This window comes from Oncorhynchus nerka, linkage group LG27 (assembly GCF_034236695.1).
Source record: "Oncorhynchus nerka isolate Pitt River linkage group LG27, Oner_Uvic_2.0, whole genome shotgun sequence".
Taxonomy (NCBI): domain Eukaryota; kingdom Metazoa; phylum Chordata; class Actinopteri; order Salmoniformes; family Salmonidae; genus Oncorhynchus; species Oncorhynchus nerka.
The window spans coordinates 36,986,289-37,007,570 of record NC_088422.1 but is presented as its reverse complement, the minus strand read 5'-3'; the positions used below and the strand labels follow the sequence as shown (position 1 = coordinate 37,007,570).

General features: G+C 45.3%; 1 protein-coding gene across 4 annotated transcripts in view; it reads right to left on the bottom strand.

Moving 5' to 3' along the window:
- LOC115111712 (histone-lysine N-methyltransferase NSD3-like) overlaps window positions 1-21,282 on the bottom strand; it is a 39,900-nt gene that overhangs the window by 13,855 nt on the left and 4,763 nt on the right. Inside the window, exons 2-22 of one of the 4 annotated variants that reach the window (XM_029638057.2) lie at window positions 18,478-19,541; window positions 17,998-18,157; window positions 17,735-17,889; window positions 16,792-17,415; window positions 16,544-16,682; window positions 16,324-16,424; window positions 16,141-16,186; window positions 15,876-16,006; window positions 15,654-15,779; window positions 14,163-14,289; window positions 13,396-13,599; window positions 13,065-13,244; window positions 10,470-10,616; window positions 8,314-8,470; window positions 7,716-7,918; window positions 7,450-7,562; window positions 6,845-6,991; window positions 6,653-6,775; window positions 4,757-4,873; window positions 3,096-3,237; window positions 2,873-2,979 (exon numbers count right to left, since the gene is read on the bottom strand). In XM_029638057.2, coding sequence (XP_029493917.2) covers window positions 2,873-2,979; window positions 3,096-3,237; window positions 4,757-4,873; window positions 6,653-6,775; window positions 6,845-6,991; window positions 7,450-7,562; window positions 7,716-7,918; window positions 8,314-8,470; window positions 10,470-10,616; window positions 13,065-13,244; window positions 13,396-13,599; window positions 14,163-14,289; window positions 15,654-15,779; window positions 15,876-16,006; window positions 16,141-16,186; window positions 16,324-16,424; window positions 16,544-16,682; window positions 16,792-17,415; window positions 17,735-17,889; window positions 17,998-18,157; window positions 18,478-19,497 — 4,269 coding nt within the window. In that variant the 5' untranslated portion in view covers window positions 19,498-19,541. The remainder of the gene's footprint in view (window positions 1-2,872; window positions 2,980-3,095; window positions 3,238-4,756; window positions 4,874-6,652; window positions 6,776-6,844; window positions 6,992-7,449; window positions 7,563-7,715; window positions 7,919-8,313; window positions 8,471-10,469; window positions 10,617-13,064; window positions 13,245-13,395; window positions 13,600-14,162; window positions 14,290-15,653; window positions 15,780-15,875; window positions 16,007-16,140; window positions 16,187-16,323; window positions 16,425-16,543; window positions 16,683-16,791; window positions 17,416-17,734; window positions 17,890-17,997; window positions 18,158-18,477; window positions 19,542-21,282) is intronic. The other 3 variants (XM_029638059.2, XM_029638058.2, XM_029638060.2) reach the window with 3 other exon arrangements.

Below are 21,282 nucleotides of genomic sequence, written 5' to 3'. Positions count from 1 at the left end.
CCTATAGGTTCGCCACTGCGCAAACATGTCTATAATAGATTTGAAGACTGTTAAGCTACTGTAATAATGATTCAATAATATTTGGCTTGGCTTAGAGTTTTTATGCGCTGACTGAATGGAAGCTGATAATTATTTGTTTTTTTACTCCGCTGGTCTCGGAAGAAATGACAAGTCCTCACTGTCCGAGACCGAGTACAAATGTTAACGTTAGCTAGCTAAATATTTGGCTATGGGGGCTGGCACTGGCAGTATGGGATTTATGGAGAGTGAATTAAATAGTTTATTCATCATCTTGCTCGGTAGTCATCTAGCTGTGGCCATCTGGCTAGTATCAAGAAGGGATTTCTACAAAATAGCAACATTAGCGCAGATGGCTTGGAATCAGACTATAAGCAATGCGCACAGATATGCAAGGCCAAACAACGCTACTGGCACCTTCTGGTTTGATTAATTTAACAAGGCTGAGTGGCTGATGACTTCCAAGGTCTTTGCTGTGTGAACACAAAAGAGATTGACTGACATTTCTGACACTGTTCAGAAATGCTAAGAACTGTCGGCAGGCAAACGTTTGACAATCCTCTACCCGTGTGTGTGTCTGAGCTATAAGATATGTAAATAGTCAACGGAGGATAAACGTTTTTTAACAAACCCACTTTGGTCTGTGTGGACCAATTTGGGTAAGTAAGTCTCGAGACGGGACGACAACATTTTGGAAAATAGTTTAATATCGGTTTATTAAATATGCAAAATTAGCGTTGTATTCACATCTCTCCCAAATGAACCGTTGTGAACGGCTATATTAATCATTGAGCATTAGTGGACATAATAGATTCCAACATTTTAATTACACATCAGGGGGAATACCCTCCCTTCCAGGTGATTTGCCTTTATTCATGCTATCCAATGCTCATTTGAGTTCATTGAGAAAGATTTGGCCTCCCAGGGAGGTGGCTTCCTATGTTAAGGATGAACAAATCAGAGGTATACAGTTCATTATAGAAGTGAGATAATCTTTGATTAATTTTGGTTCTGATAGCAATTCCCCGGTTTCAGATTGAATTGTTGCTGTATCAGCTAATTGATGGTTACTGTGTAGCTTGTTGGCCAGTAAATTACTAGGAAGTCATGGTTGAGTCTAACTCCATGGATGGCAAATTCTGCTCTCTGTCTTACCAATACATAGATGGAAATGCAGTTGTATTATTTTGAATAAAACCTTTGGTTGCATCACATGGAATCCGGGGTTCATCGACTGAATTTTTATTGATCATTAAGAATACATTTTGTTCAATTTCAAATTGATCACAGAATGTAGGATTTTCTAGTAATGAAACTTTGAAATGTCATCTTGTTGCTCTTTTAGGAGATTCAGAAATGTTTCATTGGCAGTAGGTGTGGTGATCCGTCAAGCTCTTGTCGAATTTCTATTTTCATAATTGTTGAGAATAGATGTGTTGATAATATAAAATCGATTGGGGAGAATATATGCCTGTTTGAGTAGAAAATGTACTTGTTTTCTTTTGGATTATGTCCTTCCAACATGAGGTTGTAATCAGAGTATACTGTATGTTGGAGAGCCTTGGTTGCGTGTGGATTGGCGTTCATGTCAGTCCCAATAACCAGATGGAATTCAGTTAATTCTAACACTATACTGTTCAGAGAATCAAAAAACGTAGGATCATATGAATTTGTAGCATACACATTAATAAAGGCAATTTTCTTTCCATTATGGATACATTTAAGGAAAGTGATTCTGCCTTTTTGGTCTTAGCCTTTACCCAATTGGCCAATCTGCAGCTACATCCCACTACTGGCTTGCTTCTGAAGCTAAGCAGGGCTGGTCCTGGTCGGTCCCTGGATGGGAGACCAGATGCTGCTGGAAGCGGTGTTGGACGGCACTCTTTCCGCTGGTCTAAAATAAAATATCCCAATGCCCCAGGGCAGTGATTGGGGACATTTCCCTGTGTAGGGTGCTGTTTTTCGGGTGAGACATTAAACAGGTGTCCAGACTCTCTGTGGTCACTAAAGATCCCATGGCACTTATCATAAGAGTAGGGGTGTTAACCCCAGTGTCCTGGCTAAATTCCCAATATGGCACTCATACCATCATGGCCACCTAATCATCCCCAGCTTACAATTGGCTCATTCATCCCCTCTCCTCTCCCCTGTAACTATTCCCTAGGTCGTTGATGAGAATGCGTTTTAAGTCAACTTACCTGGTTAAATAAATCAAATAAAAATATGATGGTTGAATTTCTTATCTATCATTATGATTACATATTTTGTTTGGGGCTGATGAAAAGGCACAGTTTGTATAAATAGTTGTGCATCCTTACGGAGCAGCTGTGTTTCTCGGAGCATTACTGATATCAAGACAGCTGGAACGTTTGATAGGACCATTTAGGCCTTTCAAATTCCGAGAGAGAATAGCTAGTGTTGCCATTGTTTTTCAGACAGGAATGTTAAATTAATTGTATAATTGTTAGCTTTACAGTTGATAAGCTATCAGTTAGCAGACTTGATGAATTGAGATTTTTTTTTTATTTTTTTTTTTACAGATATCTAAGCCTAAACAGTCAAATAGGATACTGTAGGTGTAGGAACAACAGCCCTTAATCCTTTGTCATAGTTTATTATTAGCAATATGGTTTATATGACCTTCTGAGAAGAGACATTCTGACAATTTACCTTGTTAAAATAGAGAGAGAAGAGTTACAAACCTTGTTAGGCCAGCTTCTATAGTTATATACAACATTGAAGACAAACCATGGACAGAAGGGTTCTGCTAAGGTGGGACACCAGAAACATGTTACTTGATTCCTACATGACGCAGTCATAATAAGGAGAGAGAGAATGTGGGTGTGTCCCGTACCGTAGGCCGCACCCCCAGGAAGCCAGAGCAGTTCTCAGCTCCACAGTGACACGACGACCTTCTATTCCCCACCAAGTCCAGGTTATAGTTAAACGTCAACTCAGTGCCTGCAGAACACACACAATTTTTGTTAAATGTCAGCTCTGTGTCTGCAGGAGAGATGAGATTGATCAGAGAGATCAATCCCCAAAATTACAGAACATGTGCGTGACGATCTCCTCACCAGCCTCTATGTCACACAAGGTGAAGAGCCCTATCCGTACATCTCCATTGACGGTCCATTTCTGCGTCTCACAGTTGGGGCTGCAACTGTGGTTAATGAAGCGAGAGGAGTTCCCTTTGGGCCCCGCGTCTATCACCCGGTCCTGAGGAAAAAGAACACACACACACACACAATATATGAACACTACTGAAAAGAGAGTGATTCATACACATACTATGGTGCATTCGGAAAGTATTCAGACCCCTTGACTTTCTCCACATTGTTACTTTACAGCCTTATTCTAAAATTGATTAAATAGTTTTTCCCCCTCATCAATCTACACACGATAGCCCATAATGACAAAGCAAAAACAGGTTATACATTTTTGCAAATGTATTCAAAATAAAAATAAAAATATATAATTTACATAAGTATTCAGACCCTCTACTCAGGACTTTGTTGAAGCACCTTTGGCAGCGATTACAGTCTTGAGCCTTCTTGGGTATGATGCTACAAGCTTGGCATACTTGTATTTGGGGAGTTTCTCCCATTCTTCTTTGCAGATCCTCTCTTAGGGATGTTGTACTGTTGGAAGGCGAACCTTTGCCGCAGTCTGAGGTCTTGAGCACACTGGAGGAGGTTTTCTTCAAGGATCTCTCTGTACTTTGCTCTACTCATCTTTCCCTCAATCCTGACTAGTCTCCCAGTCCCTGTTGCTGAAAAACATTCCCACAGCATGATGCTGACATCACCATGCTTCACTGTAGGGATGGTATTGGCCAGGTGATGAGCTGTGCCTGGTTTTCTCCAGACGTGACGCTTGGCATTCAGGCCAAAGAGTTCAATCTTGGTTTCATCAGACCAGTGAATCTTGTTTCGCATGGTCAGAGATTCCTTTAGGTGCCTTTTTGGTGGAGTGCTGCAGAGAAGAAGATTGACTTTCTGGAAGGTTCTCCCATCTCCACAGAGAAACTCTGGAGCTCTGTCAGAGTGACCATCGGGTTCTTGGTCACCTCACCAACCAAGGTCCTTCTCCCCCGATTGCGCAGTTTAGCCAGGCTGCTAGCTCTAGAAAGAATCTTGGTGGTTCCAAACGTCTTCTATTTAAGAATGATGGTGGCCACTGTGTTCTTGGGGACCTTCAATGCAGAAATGTTTTGGTACCCTACCCCAGATCTGTGCCTCAACACAATCCTGTTCTTGGAGCAATTCCTTTGACCTCATGGCTTGGTTTTTGCTCTGACATGCACTGTCAACTGTGGGATCTTATAGACATGTTTGTGCCTTTCCAAATCATGTCCAATCAATTTAATTTACCACAGTTGGACTCCAATCAAGTTGTAGAAACATCTCAAAGATGATCAATGGAACAGGATGCACCTGAGCTCAATTTAGAGTCATAGCAAAGGGTTTGAATACTGATGTAAATAAGTTATTTATGTTTTTATTTTGAATACATTTGCAAACATTTCTAAAAAACAGTTTTCACTTTGTCACTATGGGGTAGTGTGTAGATTGATGAGGAATTGTTTTAATTTAATACATTTTAGAATAAGGCTGCAATTTAACAAAGGGGGCTGAATACATTCAGAATGCACTGTATGTATTACTGGTCATGAGGTGGAGAGGTCAAGTAAAGGAGGCCATTCCAGACTGTTGGGACACAGCCTGTACGTCGTTACCTTGGTGAGGGTGAGCATGTAGAAGTCAGTCACACGGTTCTCATGAGCGTGTTTGATTCGCTGCTGGCACTCTTCTGAATCTATCACCTCTCCCACGTACTCTGTCACAAAATCTCCCTGCGGAAGAGACACAGACATAAGATGTATTACTTACAACAAAGCATACCCGTGGTATATATAAAAAAACACATATTATGCAGATGTTATCGCCGGTGCAGCCAAATGCTTATGTTTCTAGCACCAACAAAGCAGTTATACCTAACAATACACACAAATCCCCAAAATAAAAAGAAAGGAATGAAGAAATATCAGAATGAGAAAAGTCAGAGTCCGGAATATAAATATATATGATGGTGTGTATAGACATGGACAGTATATGAATAGAAAATGTGTGTACAGTTGTAGTTATACAGGATGAGAGACTGGATGAGAGACTATGTGTACAGTGTACACATATGAAGTGTGTAAAACAGTATGTGAACATGATTAAAGTGACCAGTGTTGAATGACTATGTACATAGGGCAGCAGTCTCTGAGGTGCAGGGTAGAGTACCGGGTGGTAGCTGGCTACTAACAGTGACTAAGTTCAGGGCAGGGTACTGGACAGAGGCCGGTCAGCGGTGTCTATTTAACAGTCTGATGGCCTGGAGATAGAAGCTGTTTTTCAGTCTTTTTGTCCCATTTCTTCATCCTCCTGAGTTTCAAGAGGCGCCGCCGCGCCGCCTTCACCACACTGTCTGTGTGGATGGACAGTTTCAGGTTGTCAGTGATGTGCATGCCAAGGAACTAGAAGATTTTCACCCTCTCCACTGTGGCCCGTCGATGTTGATGGTGGCATGATCTCGCTTTTGTTTCCTTGAAGTCCACGATTAGCTACTTGGTTTTGTTGACTTTGCAGTAGAGGTTACTTTCCTGGCACCTCTCCGCCAGGGCCTCACCTAATCCCTGTAGGCTGTGTCGTCGTTGTTGGTAATCAGGCCTACCACGGTCGTGTCGTCTGAAAACTTGATGATTTGAGTTGAAAACGTGAGCAGTCACGCAGTCATGTGTGAACAGGCAGTACAGGATGGCTACCGTGTTAAGGATCAGCATGGAGGAGGTGTTGTTGCCTACCTTCACCACCTGGGGTCGGTCCATCAGGAAGTCCAGGACCCAGTTGCACAGGGCGGGGTTCAGACCCAGGGCCCTATGGCGTCGAAGGCTGAGCTGTAGTTGATGAACAGCATTATTACATAGAGATTCCTCTTGTCCAGATGGGATAGTGCAGTGCGATGGCGATTGCATCATCAATGGATCTGGTGTATGCAAATTGTAGTGTGTCTAGGGTGTCAGGAAAGGTGGAGGTGATATGTTCCTTAACTAGCATCTCAAAGCACTTCATGAAGACAGAAGTGAGTGCTACGGGGCGATGGTCATTTAGTTCGGTTACCTTCGCTTTCTTAGGTACAGGAACAATGGCGGATATCTTGAAGCAAGTGGGGACAACTGTCTGTGATACGGAGAGATTGAATATGTCCATAAACACTCCAGCCAGCTGGTCTGCACATGCTCTGAGGACACGGCTTGGGATGCCGTCTGGGCCGGCAGCCTTGCGAGGGTTAGCACGCTTGAATGTCTTCCTCACATCAGCCTCGAAGGACGAGAGCTCACAGTCCTCTTGAGCGGCGGTTATTAACAATAATCTCTGATCTATACACAACACAGGCTCGCTTCCATTTTGGTCTCCAGCCCTCACCCTGTTCCTATATGAAAGGTCTGGATAGGTACAAACAATATGAAAGGCTAGGTGGAGCCTTCACAGTGTTGCTAATATCAGTTAACACCTAAAGATTAGGGGCTAAGGAAAGAAATAGAGCTGGGCCCCATACTACGTCCACCCCAGCGCCCCTCACTTACCTTCCTGAGGGCCTGGTTGGTCTTGAGGCCCCAGCCACAACCTTCTGTTTTGATGACCTCTGTCTCGGAGTACAGACGTTTAGAGAAGCATTGGTTCTCACAGCTATCACCTGTCGGACACACCTAGGACAGGAGAACAGGGCCGATTTAACCTCCGCGCACACACACACGCACACACACACACACACCAACCTGCGGGTGACACTCGTACTGCAGCATGCGGTTGAGACACTGGGAGTCCAGGCTGCAGGGGTGTTCGTCCGTGGGCTTACAGTTGCATCGTGGGATTTCAGACAGGTCGGCTATGTGCACCTGCACCTTCCCCACCGGCTTGTTGGACTGAAAGAGACATGACAACAATGTGTCAGCGAGGACACACCAAGACTCAGACTAACATACAAGGTCCCATATGAGATCTAAAGGTCTCATTCAGCTAAAAGAGACAATTCTCAGTTTGCTTGGCAAGGCAAGACTTTGTATTTATTATGGATTCCCAGTAGCTGCTGCCAATGTAGCAGCTACTCTTCCTGGAGTCCAGCTAAATTAAGGCAGTTATATACCATTTTAAAAACATAATGCACTTCACAACAGATTAAGTGTGTGACCTCAGGTCATTACTCTACAACACAAAATACATGTATACGTGTGTGTATAGTGCGCATGTTATCATGTGTGTGTATATGCGTGTGTCCCTTCCTGTGTGTGCACACGTGTGTCTCTTCACAGTCTCAGAAGATTTGTAGGGAAGGTATGTGTTTGCAGGGTAGGGCTGTATACAGTATGACTGGATGCATTACCTTGATGAACTTGTAAGGCGGTGGTTTGCGTGAGTTGCGTTCCTGCTCTAGGGCCTCCCTGCTCTCCCTCTGTGCCTTGAGCTCCTGGAACCTACGAGCAGCCTCCTCCAGAGCTGACACACACACACACACACACACACACACACACACAGAAGGGATGAAATGACCTTCTGCCTGTCTCACAAATACTCAGGGATCAGGCACTAGCATATCCCTCAAGAACCAACAGAACCCAGAGCACAGAATAGAGCCCAAGGTGGCCTCACCTTTCTTGAACGTCTTGTTGATGTTGATTTGGCCCGTGACAGGGGTCTTGTCGTTCTCCACGTAGGGAAACACACGGCCCTGGTTGATCCAGTAGTAGTCATGGGAACCAAAGAAGAAGACTGGGAAGGCTCCGATGTCGTGGCGGAGCGTCTGGATGTTGGGGGGCACCAGGCGAGGGTTACAGATCTCCGCTGGCCACCACCTGATGGGGACAGACAGGAGACGCGAGGAAAGAAAGAGCGCTGATCAGTCCATAAGATACAGCTAAAGCCAAACCTAAAGCCAAACCTCTGATTCTAAAACAAGTTTCTGAAATACATGAACCCTTCGTAGTGTACAGTAACGTGCCACTCTCATCCCGTTTCTGCATCCGGCAACAATAATGTTGTTTCCACATATTCCCGAGTTGTGTTGTTCCTCGTCTGTAGCTTCACATTAAATATACTCTCAGTAATATAAAGGGTAAACACCATTGGTGTTTATCCATTCAATTAATGGGAGAATATTTAGAGTGTGCAACTACCATTATCATTTTACATATGTTTACTATACCATTAGCCAGCCTATCCAACAGCTTTTGGGTGTGCATCAACTCACCGGTAGTTTCCCAGTTTGACCCAGACGATCTGTTTGTAGTGGGGTTTCCTTCCTGATCTGCACTCCCTGCAGGACCACGCCCCCTCTGGCATCTCCATCTTCAAACACTCTGGGTGGAACGACGCCGGGCACAACGCACAGCACAGCAGCTTCTCTCCTGCACGGGGGTGGGTGTGTGTGTATATAGAGAAAAGAGCAGCACAGGGTTAGAGAACATACTTCCACACCTGGACAATAGGGGCCACCACACTCTAAACCTTATCCTTAGGCATGCCAGTCATTCAACCCCTTCACTACACACTGTGAGTAATGCTATGCCCAAGCAGAGAGGAAGAAGCGAAGCAAGAGGGTTTAATGTATGGAGGCCAATGAGTGTCAAATTTGATCAACAAAATATATAATTGCTCATTTTCTACATGAGGCTTATTTGATCAAGTTTCGTAATGGTTAGGTCGCTAGGAATGCACTGATATAAGTGGACACGTGGCATTTCGGCAAAAAAAAAAAAAAGACTATTGGGGTGGTGCCTTTTCTTCACTCGCGTATCTGCCCTCATCAGCTAGAATGGTCCCACCTGATCTCACCTCCTCCTGACTGCCTTCCATCTTTGAGGACATGTCTTTCCATTGTTAGAGCGGTCACTCGACCATCTTGTCAATACAACAGAAATTATTTGGGCCAAGTAAGTAATATTGTCTTCCAGAGCATTGGAAGAGCCATTGTGACATTGCTTACACTCATAAGATCCTTTCATATGTATGGGATATGTCTAAAGGATAGATATTTATTTTGAACTGGACCATCAAATGGGCCTGAAGTTGCCCTTTTCCAAAGGATTCACAAAGGTGGAATAACTTGTAACTCCCACAGCACAATAACGTTTGCTTTATCTATTGAAACCTATGCTGTTGTGGAAACCATTTTGATAAAAGAGAGTAGTCTTCATATTACTCCTGTCCTCTGCTTTTTCCTTAGCAGTCAGTCAACAATGGTGTAATGGAATGTCTGACAGGCAGGTTTAGAGTACCAGGCCCCTTGTACAATCACCACACATGCAATAGCACCGATGATAATACAAATCAGCAAATAAATATTAAGTTAAAAAAAATAAAAAATAAGAATAAAAGAATTACCAAAATATAAGAGGAACGGCACAAAGCTGACATGCACTCCTTCTTGTAAAGGGGTGGTGCCACTTCTCTGCAACACTATACATACCCCAGACAGTCTTCATGGAATCTCACTTAAACATGTGTTTGTGGAAGTGTTTTAAATGTCAAATGAATAACATCATTGATGAGTAATAATTCCCATTGCATGTCAACTAGAAGGACGAGTGTCAGCATCTTATTCAAACATTGACAGTTTTGACTTATTAATCAAATTGATAATCTTGTGAGCAATATTATACCGGTCATGAACAATAACCTATTTGAATGAACTGCATTTCAACGCAGAATCAATATTTCTAGGAACAATTAACTCCTTAACACAGCAAGTCAGGACCGCCACAAACATCCGATCGCGGTAAAGGCTGATCGCGGTAAAGGCTGATCGCGGTACAGTGAGAGCAGCAGAGAAGCGAGGGACAATTATTTTCATTCAAAAACAGAAGTGAGCAGTTAGAAAAAGTAACTCTTCGTTTTTCAGATTACGGACAAGCTCAAAGTGCTGAAGCAGAGAAGCTGTGTTCCTCCAGCAGCAACAAGACCCCCCCCCCCCCCCCCTCATACAGACAGGGCGTAAAATAACCCTGTGAGACAGGTCATCGCTCTTTTCATCCCTCTTTCACAATTCTGATGACGAAACCAAATGTTGTGTTATGTTACAGTGTGCTGAGGTCCGCTTATACAAATCCCCTTTTGTGTTTGTATTGGAGAGGAGAGTCACATTCCACAGCTTCAGAGATGAGCTTTGCTCACTTTTAATACCGTTAACACTTTGTCAGTGTGGTTCCCGGCTGAACCAGTGCATGTTAGGGTCCCTGAAAGTTTATTTTAAGCCCTGCTGTAGCGTTAATGGCAGCAGATTGTATGTTGACACGCTAGAGGCAGAACAAAGCAATAAGGAGGAACATCAAATCAACTGTAGACACATTCAAACACATACACACGCACCAGTGGGAAAAGGGAGAGAGAGTAAAACAGTTCTGTTACCTTTCCCAATATTCTTTTTGGTAGCTGACGAAGAAGAGGGAATCATAGGTAATTTCAACTCAGCACGATTTGACTCAGTCAGAAGGTAGTGGGACTTATAGGCATATGAACTTAATATGGTGTCAGTAAGGTCCTGCACTAACAGTCCTACACAAGACACACAGGAAGAGACTGGGTGAGCCGTAATCAGACTACAGTACCCATGATTCCACAGGAGAAAAAGAACACATACACTGTTAGAACACATAAACGAGAGAGAAACAGAGGAGTAAAAGTAAACTAAAGAGTCGTCCAACAGAACACTCCGGTTATAAGAATCAACTGCATTTAGTAACCATGGAGACCAAAATATTTCTACACATACGATGTACTCTGCAATCAAATCAGTTAGAAAAGTCTAATCATCCAAAACAGGTGTATTTCTTGTAAGAGGAGTGCTCTGTAAAAGCACAGATCAGTACATCTAAAGTGTCTTCAGAAACCCTCAACCTTTTCCACATTTGTTGTATTACAGCCTGAAATTAAAATGGATGAAGTTGAAATTGTGTGTCACTGTCTTAGACACAATACCCCATAATATCAAAGTAGAATAATGTTTTCAGAAATGTTTACAAAAATGTCTTAAGTCATTAAGTATTCAACCCCTTTGTTATTGCTAGCCTAAATAAGTTCAGGAGTAAACATTTTCTCAACAAGTCACAGAATAAGTTGCATTAACTCACTCTGTGTGCAATAATAGTGTTTAACACAACTTTTTTAATGACTACTTGATCTCTGTACCCGACACATACAATTATCTGTAAGGATCCTCAGTCAAGCAATTCATTTCAAACATATTCAACCACAAAGAACAGGGACGTTTTCCAGTGCTTCTCAAAGAAGGGCACCTATTGGTAGATAAAAGAAATCTGACATTGAATATCCCTTTGAGCATGATGAAGTTATTAATTACACTTTGCATGGTGTTTCAAAATATACCCAGGCACTACAAAGACACAGCTGTCCTTCCTAACTCAGTTGTCGGAGAGGAAGGAAACCGCTCAGGGATTTCACCATGAGGCTAATGGTGACTTTAAAACAGTTACAGAGTTTGATGTCTGTGAAAGGAGAAAACTGAGGATGGATCAACAAATTAGTAGTTACTCCACAATACTAACTTAAATGACAGAGGGAAAATAAGGAAGCCTGTAAAGAAAACAAATATTCCAAAACCTGCATCCTGTTTGCACTTACATAAAACTGAAGAAAAAAAAATAAGCAAAGAAATAAACTTCTCCTGAATACAAAGCGTTATGTTTGGGGAAAATCCAACACAACACATCACGGAGTACCACTCAATATTTTCAAGCGTGATGGTGGCTGCATCATGATATGGGTCTGCTTGTCATTGGCAAGGACTACAGAGTTTTTTAGGATAAAAATACATGGAATAAAGCTAAGCACAGGCAACATCCGAGAGGAAAACCTAGTTTAGTCTACTTTCCAACAGACACTGGGAAACAAATTCATCTTTCAGCAGGACAATAACCTAAAACACAAGGCCAAATATACTCTGGAGTTGCTTACCAAGACGACATTGAATGTTCCTGAGTGGCCTAGTTAGTTTTGACTTAAATCTACTTGAAAATCTATGGCAAGACTTGACAATGGCTGTCTAGCAATGATCAACAACCAACTTGACAAAGCTTGAAGGGGTGTGAATACTTATGTAAATGAGATATTTCTGTATTTAATTTTCAGTACATTTGCAAACATGTCTGAAAACATGTTTTTACTTTGTCATTATGGGGTATTGTGTGTCGATGGGTTGAGATTTTTTAAATTGTTAATCCATTTTAAATTCAGACTGTAACACAACGTGGAATAAGTCAAGGGGTATGAATACTTTCTAAAGGCACTGCCACATCAGGTACAACAGAGACAACAGTAATGGTCAAATGTCACAAATACATTTACAAACAGGAGAATGCATCGTAAAAATCATGCAGGTTGAATGAATCTCCATCTCAACTAGTCAAAGTTAGACATCCAGTTCTTTGCATAGCCACGTTTACGCTACACTTAGCCCAGGGCTAACAGCCGCCTTTCCCTGGGATAGGAGACTGTGGTTTTGAGGACTACTGAGGAGCACTGAGTTGAGAAAGATCAGCCAGCACCAGTAGTCTCCTCAGCTAAGCCTCCACACAAATCAATTACCACTAGGGGGATAAACAAAGTTTGAATGATAAGAGAAGACTGGATTAGAGGGGTTCAGATTCAGAGAGCGAGAGAGAGAGGGGGGGGGGGTCTGGCTAACCCTTACACCTGAGCAGAAGGAGTTGGAGCTAGGGCTCTATTCACTCAAACACTGTGTCCAGAAGTCTTAGGGGCAGGACAAAGCCACATCCCTCTCTACTGCTTCTCCTTCTGTCCTCCAGTCAAACATTTTGAAGCCACGGGGCTGAAGCTGGAAGCTCCCCTTCGGGAGACAGTGGCTCAGGCGCCCTGGTCAAAAGTAGTGCACTATATAGGGAATAGGGTGCTATTTGGGACACAGAAGGTGAGTGAGTCAGGGTGTGTCCCTACAGGAGGTCTAAGGTGGGAGATAGAGCTTACCTCGGGCACAGAGGAAACACCAGTTCACATTGACGGGTGAGGAGAGGAGGCCGTTCCTCTTGGCAATGCCATGGCTGCTGCAGATCATGATGTGGTGGGTGAGGACCATGCTACCCGCTGCCACGCAGCTGTCCCCTGTATGGTACGCAACAGGGCAGCGCAGACAACGCATCATACGCCCTGGGGATGGGGAGATTAAGGAGAGATGAGTGTTAGACAAAGAGAGACTAACACCTGCAGTATGTGAGAGACCATGTCAAAAGCCTGAAGTGGCTTCCGTTCCTCTCCTCATCTCCTCTCCTTCATCTGGACCGGTGTTCTGACTCCCTACCTTGGGTGGCTTGGTGCAGGTCTCTCTCCAGACAGCACGTGGCGCAGGTATGCTGGGGGCAGCGGAACCCCCCGCCCGTACCACTCCCCACGGTGCCAGGGAGTTTACACACGCAGTCGTCATGGTAATACCTCCCGCAGCCAACCACTGAGCAGCGCAACACCTCCCCTCCCCCTGCCTTACAGCTGAAACACAAGTGAGAGCCTAGAGAGCGCGAGAGAGAGAGAGAGAGGGCAGAGCGAGAGAGAGAGAGAGGGCAGAGCGAGAGAGAGAGAGGGCAGAGCGAGAGAGCCGGAGGGGGCAGAGCGAGAAAGCGGGAGGGGGCAGAGCGAGAAAGCGGGAGGGGGCAGAGCGAGAAAGCGGGAGCAGAGCGAGAAAGCGGGAGGGGGCAGACAGAGAGAGAGTGTGTGTGTGTACAGAGGGGTGAGAAAAAGGCAAATGCCAGTCTACTCTTCATTCCTCCATCAGAGAAATCTCTCATGTCTGCCGGGTTGAAATCACACAGAAAGATTTGTCTGTAGGGTAATTTACATAATCAGGGCTTAAGCCGTCTTCTCTGTTCACACCCATAGCTTCATCAGAATTCACAAAGTTGAAGGACGTGCCCTGGAATAACTTAAATAATCCTTTCAACCATTTCAGCCAACATGATACTGTAAAGATGAAAGGAGCAATCAAAGAGAACTTGTCTAATGGTAGTGTAGGTCTAGTAATGATTAGAATGTAAATGCATTGTGTATGTGTTGCGACATCATGCCATGTCTCACCGTTTCTACATTCCAGACAGGTAAACTTGCCCTCAGGTACGGAGGCGAGACCCAGGCACTCCAGATGGAACAGCCGACAGCAGTCTCCCTCACACGACACCAGACCCTCTCCATACACCTCACAGATCTACACATAGAGGAAGATATAGAAACACGCAACCCTCTCCATACATACACCTTACAGTTCTATACTGAGGAAGAGTGGAGTATAACATACCCTGAACAAAAATATGAATGCAATATGTAAAGTGTTGGAGAATTCATCATCTTAATTTCTCTACCATAAGCCGCCTCCAACTTTGTTTCAGAGAATTTGGCGGTACGTCCAACTGGCCTCAAAACCACAGACTACAAGTAACCATGCCCGTCCAGGACCTCCACATCCGGCTTCTTCACCTGCGATATCGTCTGAGACCAGCCACCAGACAGCTGATGAAACTGTGGGTTTGCACAACTGAAGGATTTCTGCACAAACTGTCAGAAACGTCTCAGGGAAGCTCATCTGCATGCTTGTCATCCTCAACAGGGTCTTGACCTGACTGCAGTTCGGCGTCGTAACCGGTTTCAGTGGGCAAATTCTCACCTTCGATGGCCACTGGCACGCTGGAGAAATGTGCTCTTCACAGATGAATCCAGGTTTGAACTGTATCGGGCAGTTGGCAGACAGCGTGTATGGCGTTGTGTGGGAAAGTGGTTCGCTGATGTCAACGTTGTGAACAGAGTGTCCCATGGTTATGGTATGGGCAGGCACAAGCTACAGACAACACACACAACTGCATCTTATCGGTGGCAATTTGAATGCAGAGATACCTTAATGAGATCATGAGGCCCATTGTCGTGCCTTTCATCCGCCGTCATCACCATGTTTCAGTATGATAATGCACGGCCCCATGTCGCAAGGATCTGTGCACAATTCCAGGAAGCTGAAAATGTCCCAGTTCTTCTTCTGGCCTGCATACTCACCAGACATCACCCAATGAGCATGTTTGGGATGCTCTGGGTTGACAGCGTGTTCCAGTTCCCGCCAATATCCAGCAACTTCGCACAGCCATTGAAGAGGAGTGGGACAACATTCCACAGGCCACAATCAACAGCCTGATCAACTCCATCAGAACTAGATGAGTTGCACTGCATGAAGCAAATGCTGGTCACACCAGATACTGACCGGTTTTCTGATACACTTCCCCACATTTTTATTTTTAAAGGTATCTGTGACCAACAGATGCATATCTGTATTCCTAGTCATGTGAAATCCATAGATTACATTAGGGCCTAATTTATTTATTTCAAATGACTGATTTCCTTATATGAACTGTAACTCAGTAAAATCTTTGAAAGTGTTGCATTTCAATATTAGTTCAGTGTATATTTCTTCGGCTTTCTTCTAAAATGATCACAGAGAGCAGAGAGAGGGGAAGAGAGAAAATGAGGTGAAAAGACAGAAGAGGAGAAAGGATGAGGGGATAGGAGAGGCGGCCTGCAGTGGTGTACCTGGCAGACAGTGTCTATCTTGGCTGTGCTGCTTCCTTGTCTGGAAAGACTGGAGTCCACTGACTGGCTGTCTGACTCGTCCGCATCTGCAGCCGCTGGACTGTCCAAACTCTTCCCAAACAGACTCTACACAAGAGAGAGCATGAGTGGGTGGGCTTTGTGTGTGTGTGTGCACCTCATTTAGCCTTCTAAAGTCAGGGTCTGAGGTGTGTTTGTGTTTACCTGCGGGTCGTTCAGGCCTCTAGAGTCAGAGTCAGATGTGTCTCTGTACTGCGAGGAGGCCATCTCTACGTCTGTGGAGGCTCTGCTGCGTTTCTTCAGAGGCTTACAGGCATCTGAGATCTCACTGGCTCCTACACACCACACCACAGGTTAACACACACCTCCACACTGCTTCCCTTTTTATGACCCAACACGTTAAACAAAGCTAACATGCTTAGAGCAGGATGGGAAAGAGAGAGTCATAGGACAGAGCTGGAGTCGCTACCTTTCTGTGAGCCTGTTCTCAGAGTGGTCTCAGGAGCCATCTCACCCTGCAGGGAGAGAGAGGAAGCGAGAGATGGATGTTTCAGATCGCTCCGTTAAATTGTGAACCTCCTCTAGAGAAGTGAGTGACAGAACCACATTACATTACAGAGGGGAACAGTAAGTGGTATTAGCAGGTTGGTACCTGTTCCTTTTTGGTCTTCTTTTTGGGGACGGGCTCACAGCCTTTCTCTGACTCTGATCTGCTCCTCACTGACCTGCGCTGCTGCTTACGCTCTTGAGAACCTACCGGAAGGAGATACCTGGTTAAACACCTCTGCTCTGTGGGGAACACATACCCACCAACAGAATATTCACCAGTTATCACCAGAAGACCCAGAAAACGTGCATACACACGTACATACCTGGCGGGGTGCTGTGCTGAGACCCAGGACAGGAGGTGTGCTGTGCTGCTTCCTGGTCACTTCTCTCCTCTTTCTCCTCTCCCTCATCCCTCTTCTCCTCCTCGTCTGGACTGGGTTCTGGTTTAACTCCACAGCCCTGCTGGAGACAAAAAATCCACTTAGAAACAATGTTTCAATTCAGTTTAGAGCAACAACAACATTCACCACCATTGTCAACTAGGGCGTCTAGACCAATAGAGAGCACCCACCTCTGGTGAGCAGTATCCCAGGTCAGCCTGTCGGCCTTCTCCCTCCTCCCTCTCCACCTCTCTCTCCCTCTCTCGCCGTGGTGAGGGCAGGGCTTTCCTCTGCAGAAGAGGCCACACTTGGTCACACTTGGTGATCTCCACATTTAGTTTCTTCATGGTAATGGAAAGAGGCAGCAACTTCCTGGCAGCGGCTGTCTTCCAGGCCCGTACAGGGGCAGGGGACTCCTGGGTTCCCCCTGCCTTAGACAGGGCCTCCCGAGCTGGGGGGCTGGGCTGGCCAGGGTCCCGGCTCTGGTCTTTCTCTGAGGTCTGGGGGTCGGCTGGGTCGTCTGCATTAGGAACACTACACTGCCTACGAGGCTGTCTTCTGGACGGCTCCGCCCGGTCCGGTGATGTCACTGCTACTTCTTCTTTCTTACTTGTTACGATAGAAGAACGTTGGGTGCGACCGGCCGCCCTGGTGGGGGTCTTCTTGATGGGGGGAGGAGCATTGGGGTCGGGGTCGACGTAGATGAAGGTGTAGTTGTCGATACGTTCCTGCTGAGTCATCAGGAAGGCATCCTCCGCATGGCCGACGCCCACCTCCCACTGAGCACGCTCTCTCTGGGGGAAGGGCTTCATCAGCTGACACAAACGCACACATTTTATTAACATTTGGAAGACACTCTTATCAAGCCAGCGCACTCAACTAAGTTTAGTAGGCCCTTTCTTCGATATAGCCGAAAACAGCAAAACATAATCACTACACCAGCTTAATCCCATACATACCCATTACATGACCTACAATCCCATATACCGTACATATGTACACAACTACATAAATCTCATTTTTGGAGAAAAGTAATGGTGTGAGCTTTGAAACAGGGCAGCCCTTCGCCCATTAAACCGGTGCAAAGAGTGTGAGGAGGGTATACTGTCAGGCCAGGCAGTGCTGTGTCTCTACCTTGTGTCTCTCTGCGGTGTTGGTAGTCTTGCGTAGTGTCTCAGCCTGCAGCTCATCAAACTGGTGCTCTCCCTGGTACATGACCACCCTCTTCTCATGGACCCAGGCCCGCTCCGCCACGCTGCCAAAGAACTGCACATGGTACTCCCTGTGACCTGGAGGGCCAGGAAGAACACAGACAGATGGCGGTTAGAGGCTTTTAAACAGTTATCTTTACAGGTTCTGGACACCTGGAAGAAGACATGAGTCTAATTATTTTTTACCCCGGGTGTTGATGCGTGTGTGGACGTTCATCTGGGGGTCACAGGAAACCATGCAGGGCCACCAGGGGTAAGTGCCCACCTTGGCCCACACCAGGTCCCCCACCTCGTGGTCCTTACAGCAGCCTGTACCGGTTATCACTGTAGGGTACTGCTTCTGGGCCTACAGTACAGGGGGAGAAAAAACACACTCAGTTAGTGACAGGAGTCATGCCCAACCCCCAAGACACTTTCTGTAGATCTAAAATAATCAGATGGGTGTAAGCAATAATACATATTTTTAATGAATTTTAATCTTATTAACACTTTGTTCTAGCTAGCTATTTGTGTAGGTAGCTATCAAGTAAACACAATGATATAGATGTGTTTGATCAGATGTCTGAAGTCTGAAACTGTTGAAACAGTTACTCTTTTAGTACTGAACAGTGACTCAATTTAACTGGATGACCTTAACCGACAGACTAGCAGCAAACCAACACATACCTTAGGTGTCTCGGGCTCTTCTTTGATGGGGGTCTTCTGTGGCTTCTCTGTCTGCCCCACAGGCAGCTCCTGTGGTTGGGTCTGGGCCGGGGTGTGAGTCTGGAGCTGTAGCTGGGTCTGGATATCCCTGGCCTGCCCTACAGTGCCCTCTTGTAGCTGCTCCTGGTCCTGCCCTTCTTCTTGCTCCCTGACGGTCTTTTTCCTCTTCTCCTTCTTCCTCTCGTGTCTGCGGTGGCTCTGGGAGGCCTCGCTGGCCTGGGACTCCTGCAGCAGATCTCCACACAACGCAGACTCAAACAGCTCCCTCCCGTTCTGGTACGTCTTTATGATCTTTAGCTTGATCTCTGGAGAGCTGGTTTTCTTCAGGACCCCGATGGAGGGAGCAGAGGGGGTGTGAGAAGGGTGAGAGGGGGGGGTGCTGTCCAGCAGGGACAGGGGAGGGCTGGTGGAGGGCAGGAGTAACGGGGGAGGAGGGAGCACATGGGACATGCGGTGAGGTGGCGGGTTGAGGTGGTGTTGGGAGGGCAGGGGTGGAGGGCTGTGTGGGTGAAGTTGAGGGTGGTAGTGATGAGAATGGTGGTGGTGAGGGTGATGGAGGTGGGGGTGGTGTGAAGGTGGAGGAGATATAGGGGAGGGGGATCTCTCCTGGAGGACAGGGGCCCTCAGGACCGTTCCCTCCCCAGGCATGAGGCAGTGTTCGCCATAGCCCCGGATGGCCCCGTAGCCATTGGCCGAGCCGTTGGGGAACTGGGGGTACATGGAGAACTTGGCCTGGGGCTCGTACAGGCCCAGCCCAGGGGGGTAACCATTGGAGACCGGTGGCATCTCTTCGGAGGCAGAGGGCGGGTAGGAGAACTCTGCCTCCAGGGCAGCGTCATAGGAGGGGGCTCCGTCCTCGCCCGCATCGCTGCCGGTGTCGTAGGCGCCCTCCTGTCGGATGTTGGCTGAGTCAATGAGCTGAGGGGGTTGCTGAATTGTATTTCCCATGATCCCTTGCATGAAAGAGAAGGAGAAATCCATTGTTGTGCTCCTGCATCCTTAACTGTCCTTTTCTCTGGCTGGACCTGGAGGATGATCAAGATATAGGACAGGGGTTGATATGATGTTAAGGGGAAATGGAGAGGATGATGACTGAAAGACAACATAATCAGATCTACAACTGTGCATCTCTCTTTTTTGATAAGGTAAGAACATTTAATCAATCATCACAGTCAGAGAAATAAAGTGACATACAGTATGATAACTATACTGTCTATTCTAATCTAATCCTACTGGTAAGGAAAGACAGACTGTTCTGAGGAGAGCTTGTGCTATATCCCCTTCCTACATTAAATAATGAAACTGATCTCCAGTTTTACATACTAGAAATCTCTAGTCTTTCCCATAATAAGATCTAAGTGGTCCCTGCACAGTGTGCACTGAATTTAAAAAAAAGGTCTGCTGAATGCTTCGCTGTTGCCCATGTTTTTTTCTCTCATTCACGTGTGCTTATACTCAACTGATAAATGTTCATGTACAGATGACCAAAATGTTGATCATCACGCTAGCTATGAGAAAACATGTCTTAAAGACATACAGGCCTACAAAATCTGTCATTACAGATTTTTGTCTCAAAACCCCTGTTGAGCTAGCTTGTCTACCCCTCGGGGAAACCAGTTTTTGGAAACACTGAGTGAGATAGGCTGCCATGGACATCTCTGGGGACACAGTATCTCTGTGTAATGTCTATCTAATGGTATAGATCCCTGCCAGTTGTGTAGAGCCAACCTCAAGTGTGCCAATGGCTGTGTTTACACAAGTAGCCCAATTCTGATCTTTTGCCCAATTATTGGCAAAGGAGCTGATCTGATTGGTCAAAAGACCAATTAGTGGAAAAATATCCAAATTATAGGCTGCCTGTGTAAACACAGCCAAAGAGTTCAACTCATCACTCAGACAGCAGACAATTATCAGCTCTGAACGACTCATAAGGAATGGATTGCTTGGTAATGGGCAATGTTGTGGTTATTCAAAAATAGACCGCTGTTGTAGTTATTCTGACCCCGTGACCTGATCAGGAAAAACCATTTCATGATAGCCTATATGGGTACACTACAGTGACAGCCTACAGTTTCAAGAGTTTTTCCCTGGTCAGTTCACACAGTATAAATAGACTGTGTGGACCTAATAAATGCATTTGTTTTTGCCTCTGCCAAAATAGGGAAAATCCTTCAAATCACTTTTAAAGAAATCCTATTGTTGGATCTTAAACCATCACCAATCAATGCAATGTACTATTACAGTATAGGCAAGCACTAAGCATTTCACCCAGAAGTCAAAATGCTCTGGGTGTAAAGGTGTGACAGGGTAGCCTAAGGACCAAGATGACCATGCCCTGGCTGAGACAGAAAGAAGTACAGTGATAATGCATGAATATATGGATTCCGAAATTGAACAGTGTCATATTGAAATAGAAAATTGAAAGTGTCATAACTTCGTTATATGCACAAAATAACCTTGAATCGATGTCCTTTTTGGTGTAGACTAAACCCTGATTTGATTCAGATTAAGCAGCCTTTAATGCCATTCACAAGGTGATATACGGGAAAACAACTTATTAATGTGTATCACAGCTGCTGGATGAGAATATAAAGTAATGTAAATCACGCAGTCCAGCTTTGCATACACGAATTGAGACACCGTACCACTGGGGTCATTTTATTGAGGAAAACGAAGCACAGACAGACTGAAATATCGTTACATTGTTTCACTGAGTGATTGAACTGAATCATTATTAGCCGTGCTGTGCATCGTTCTGATGCTATG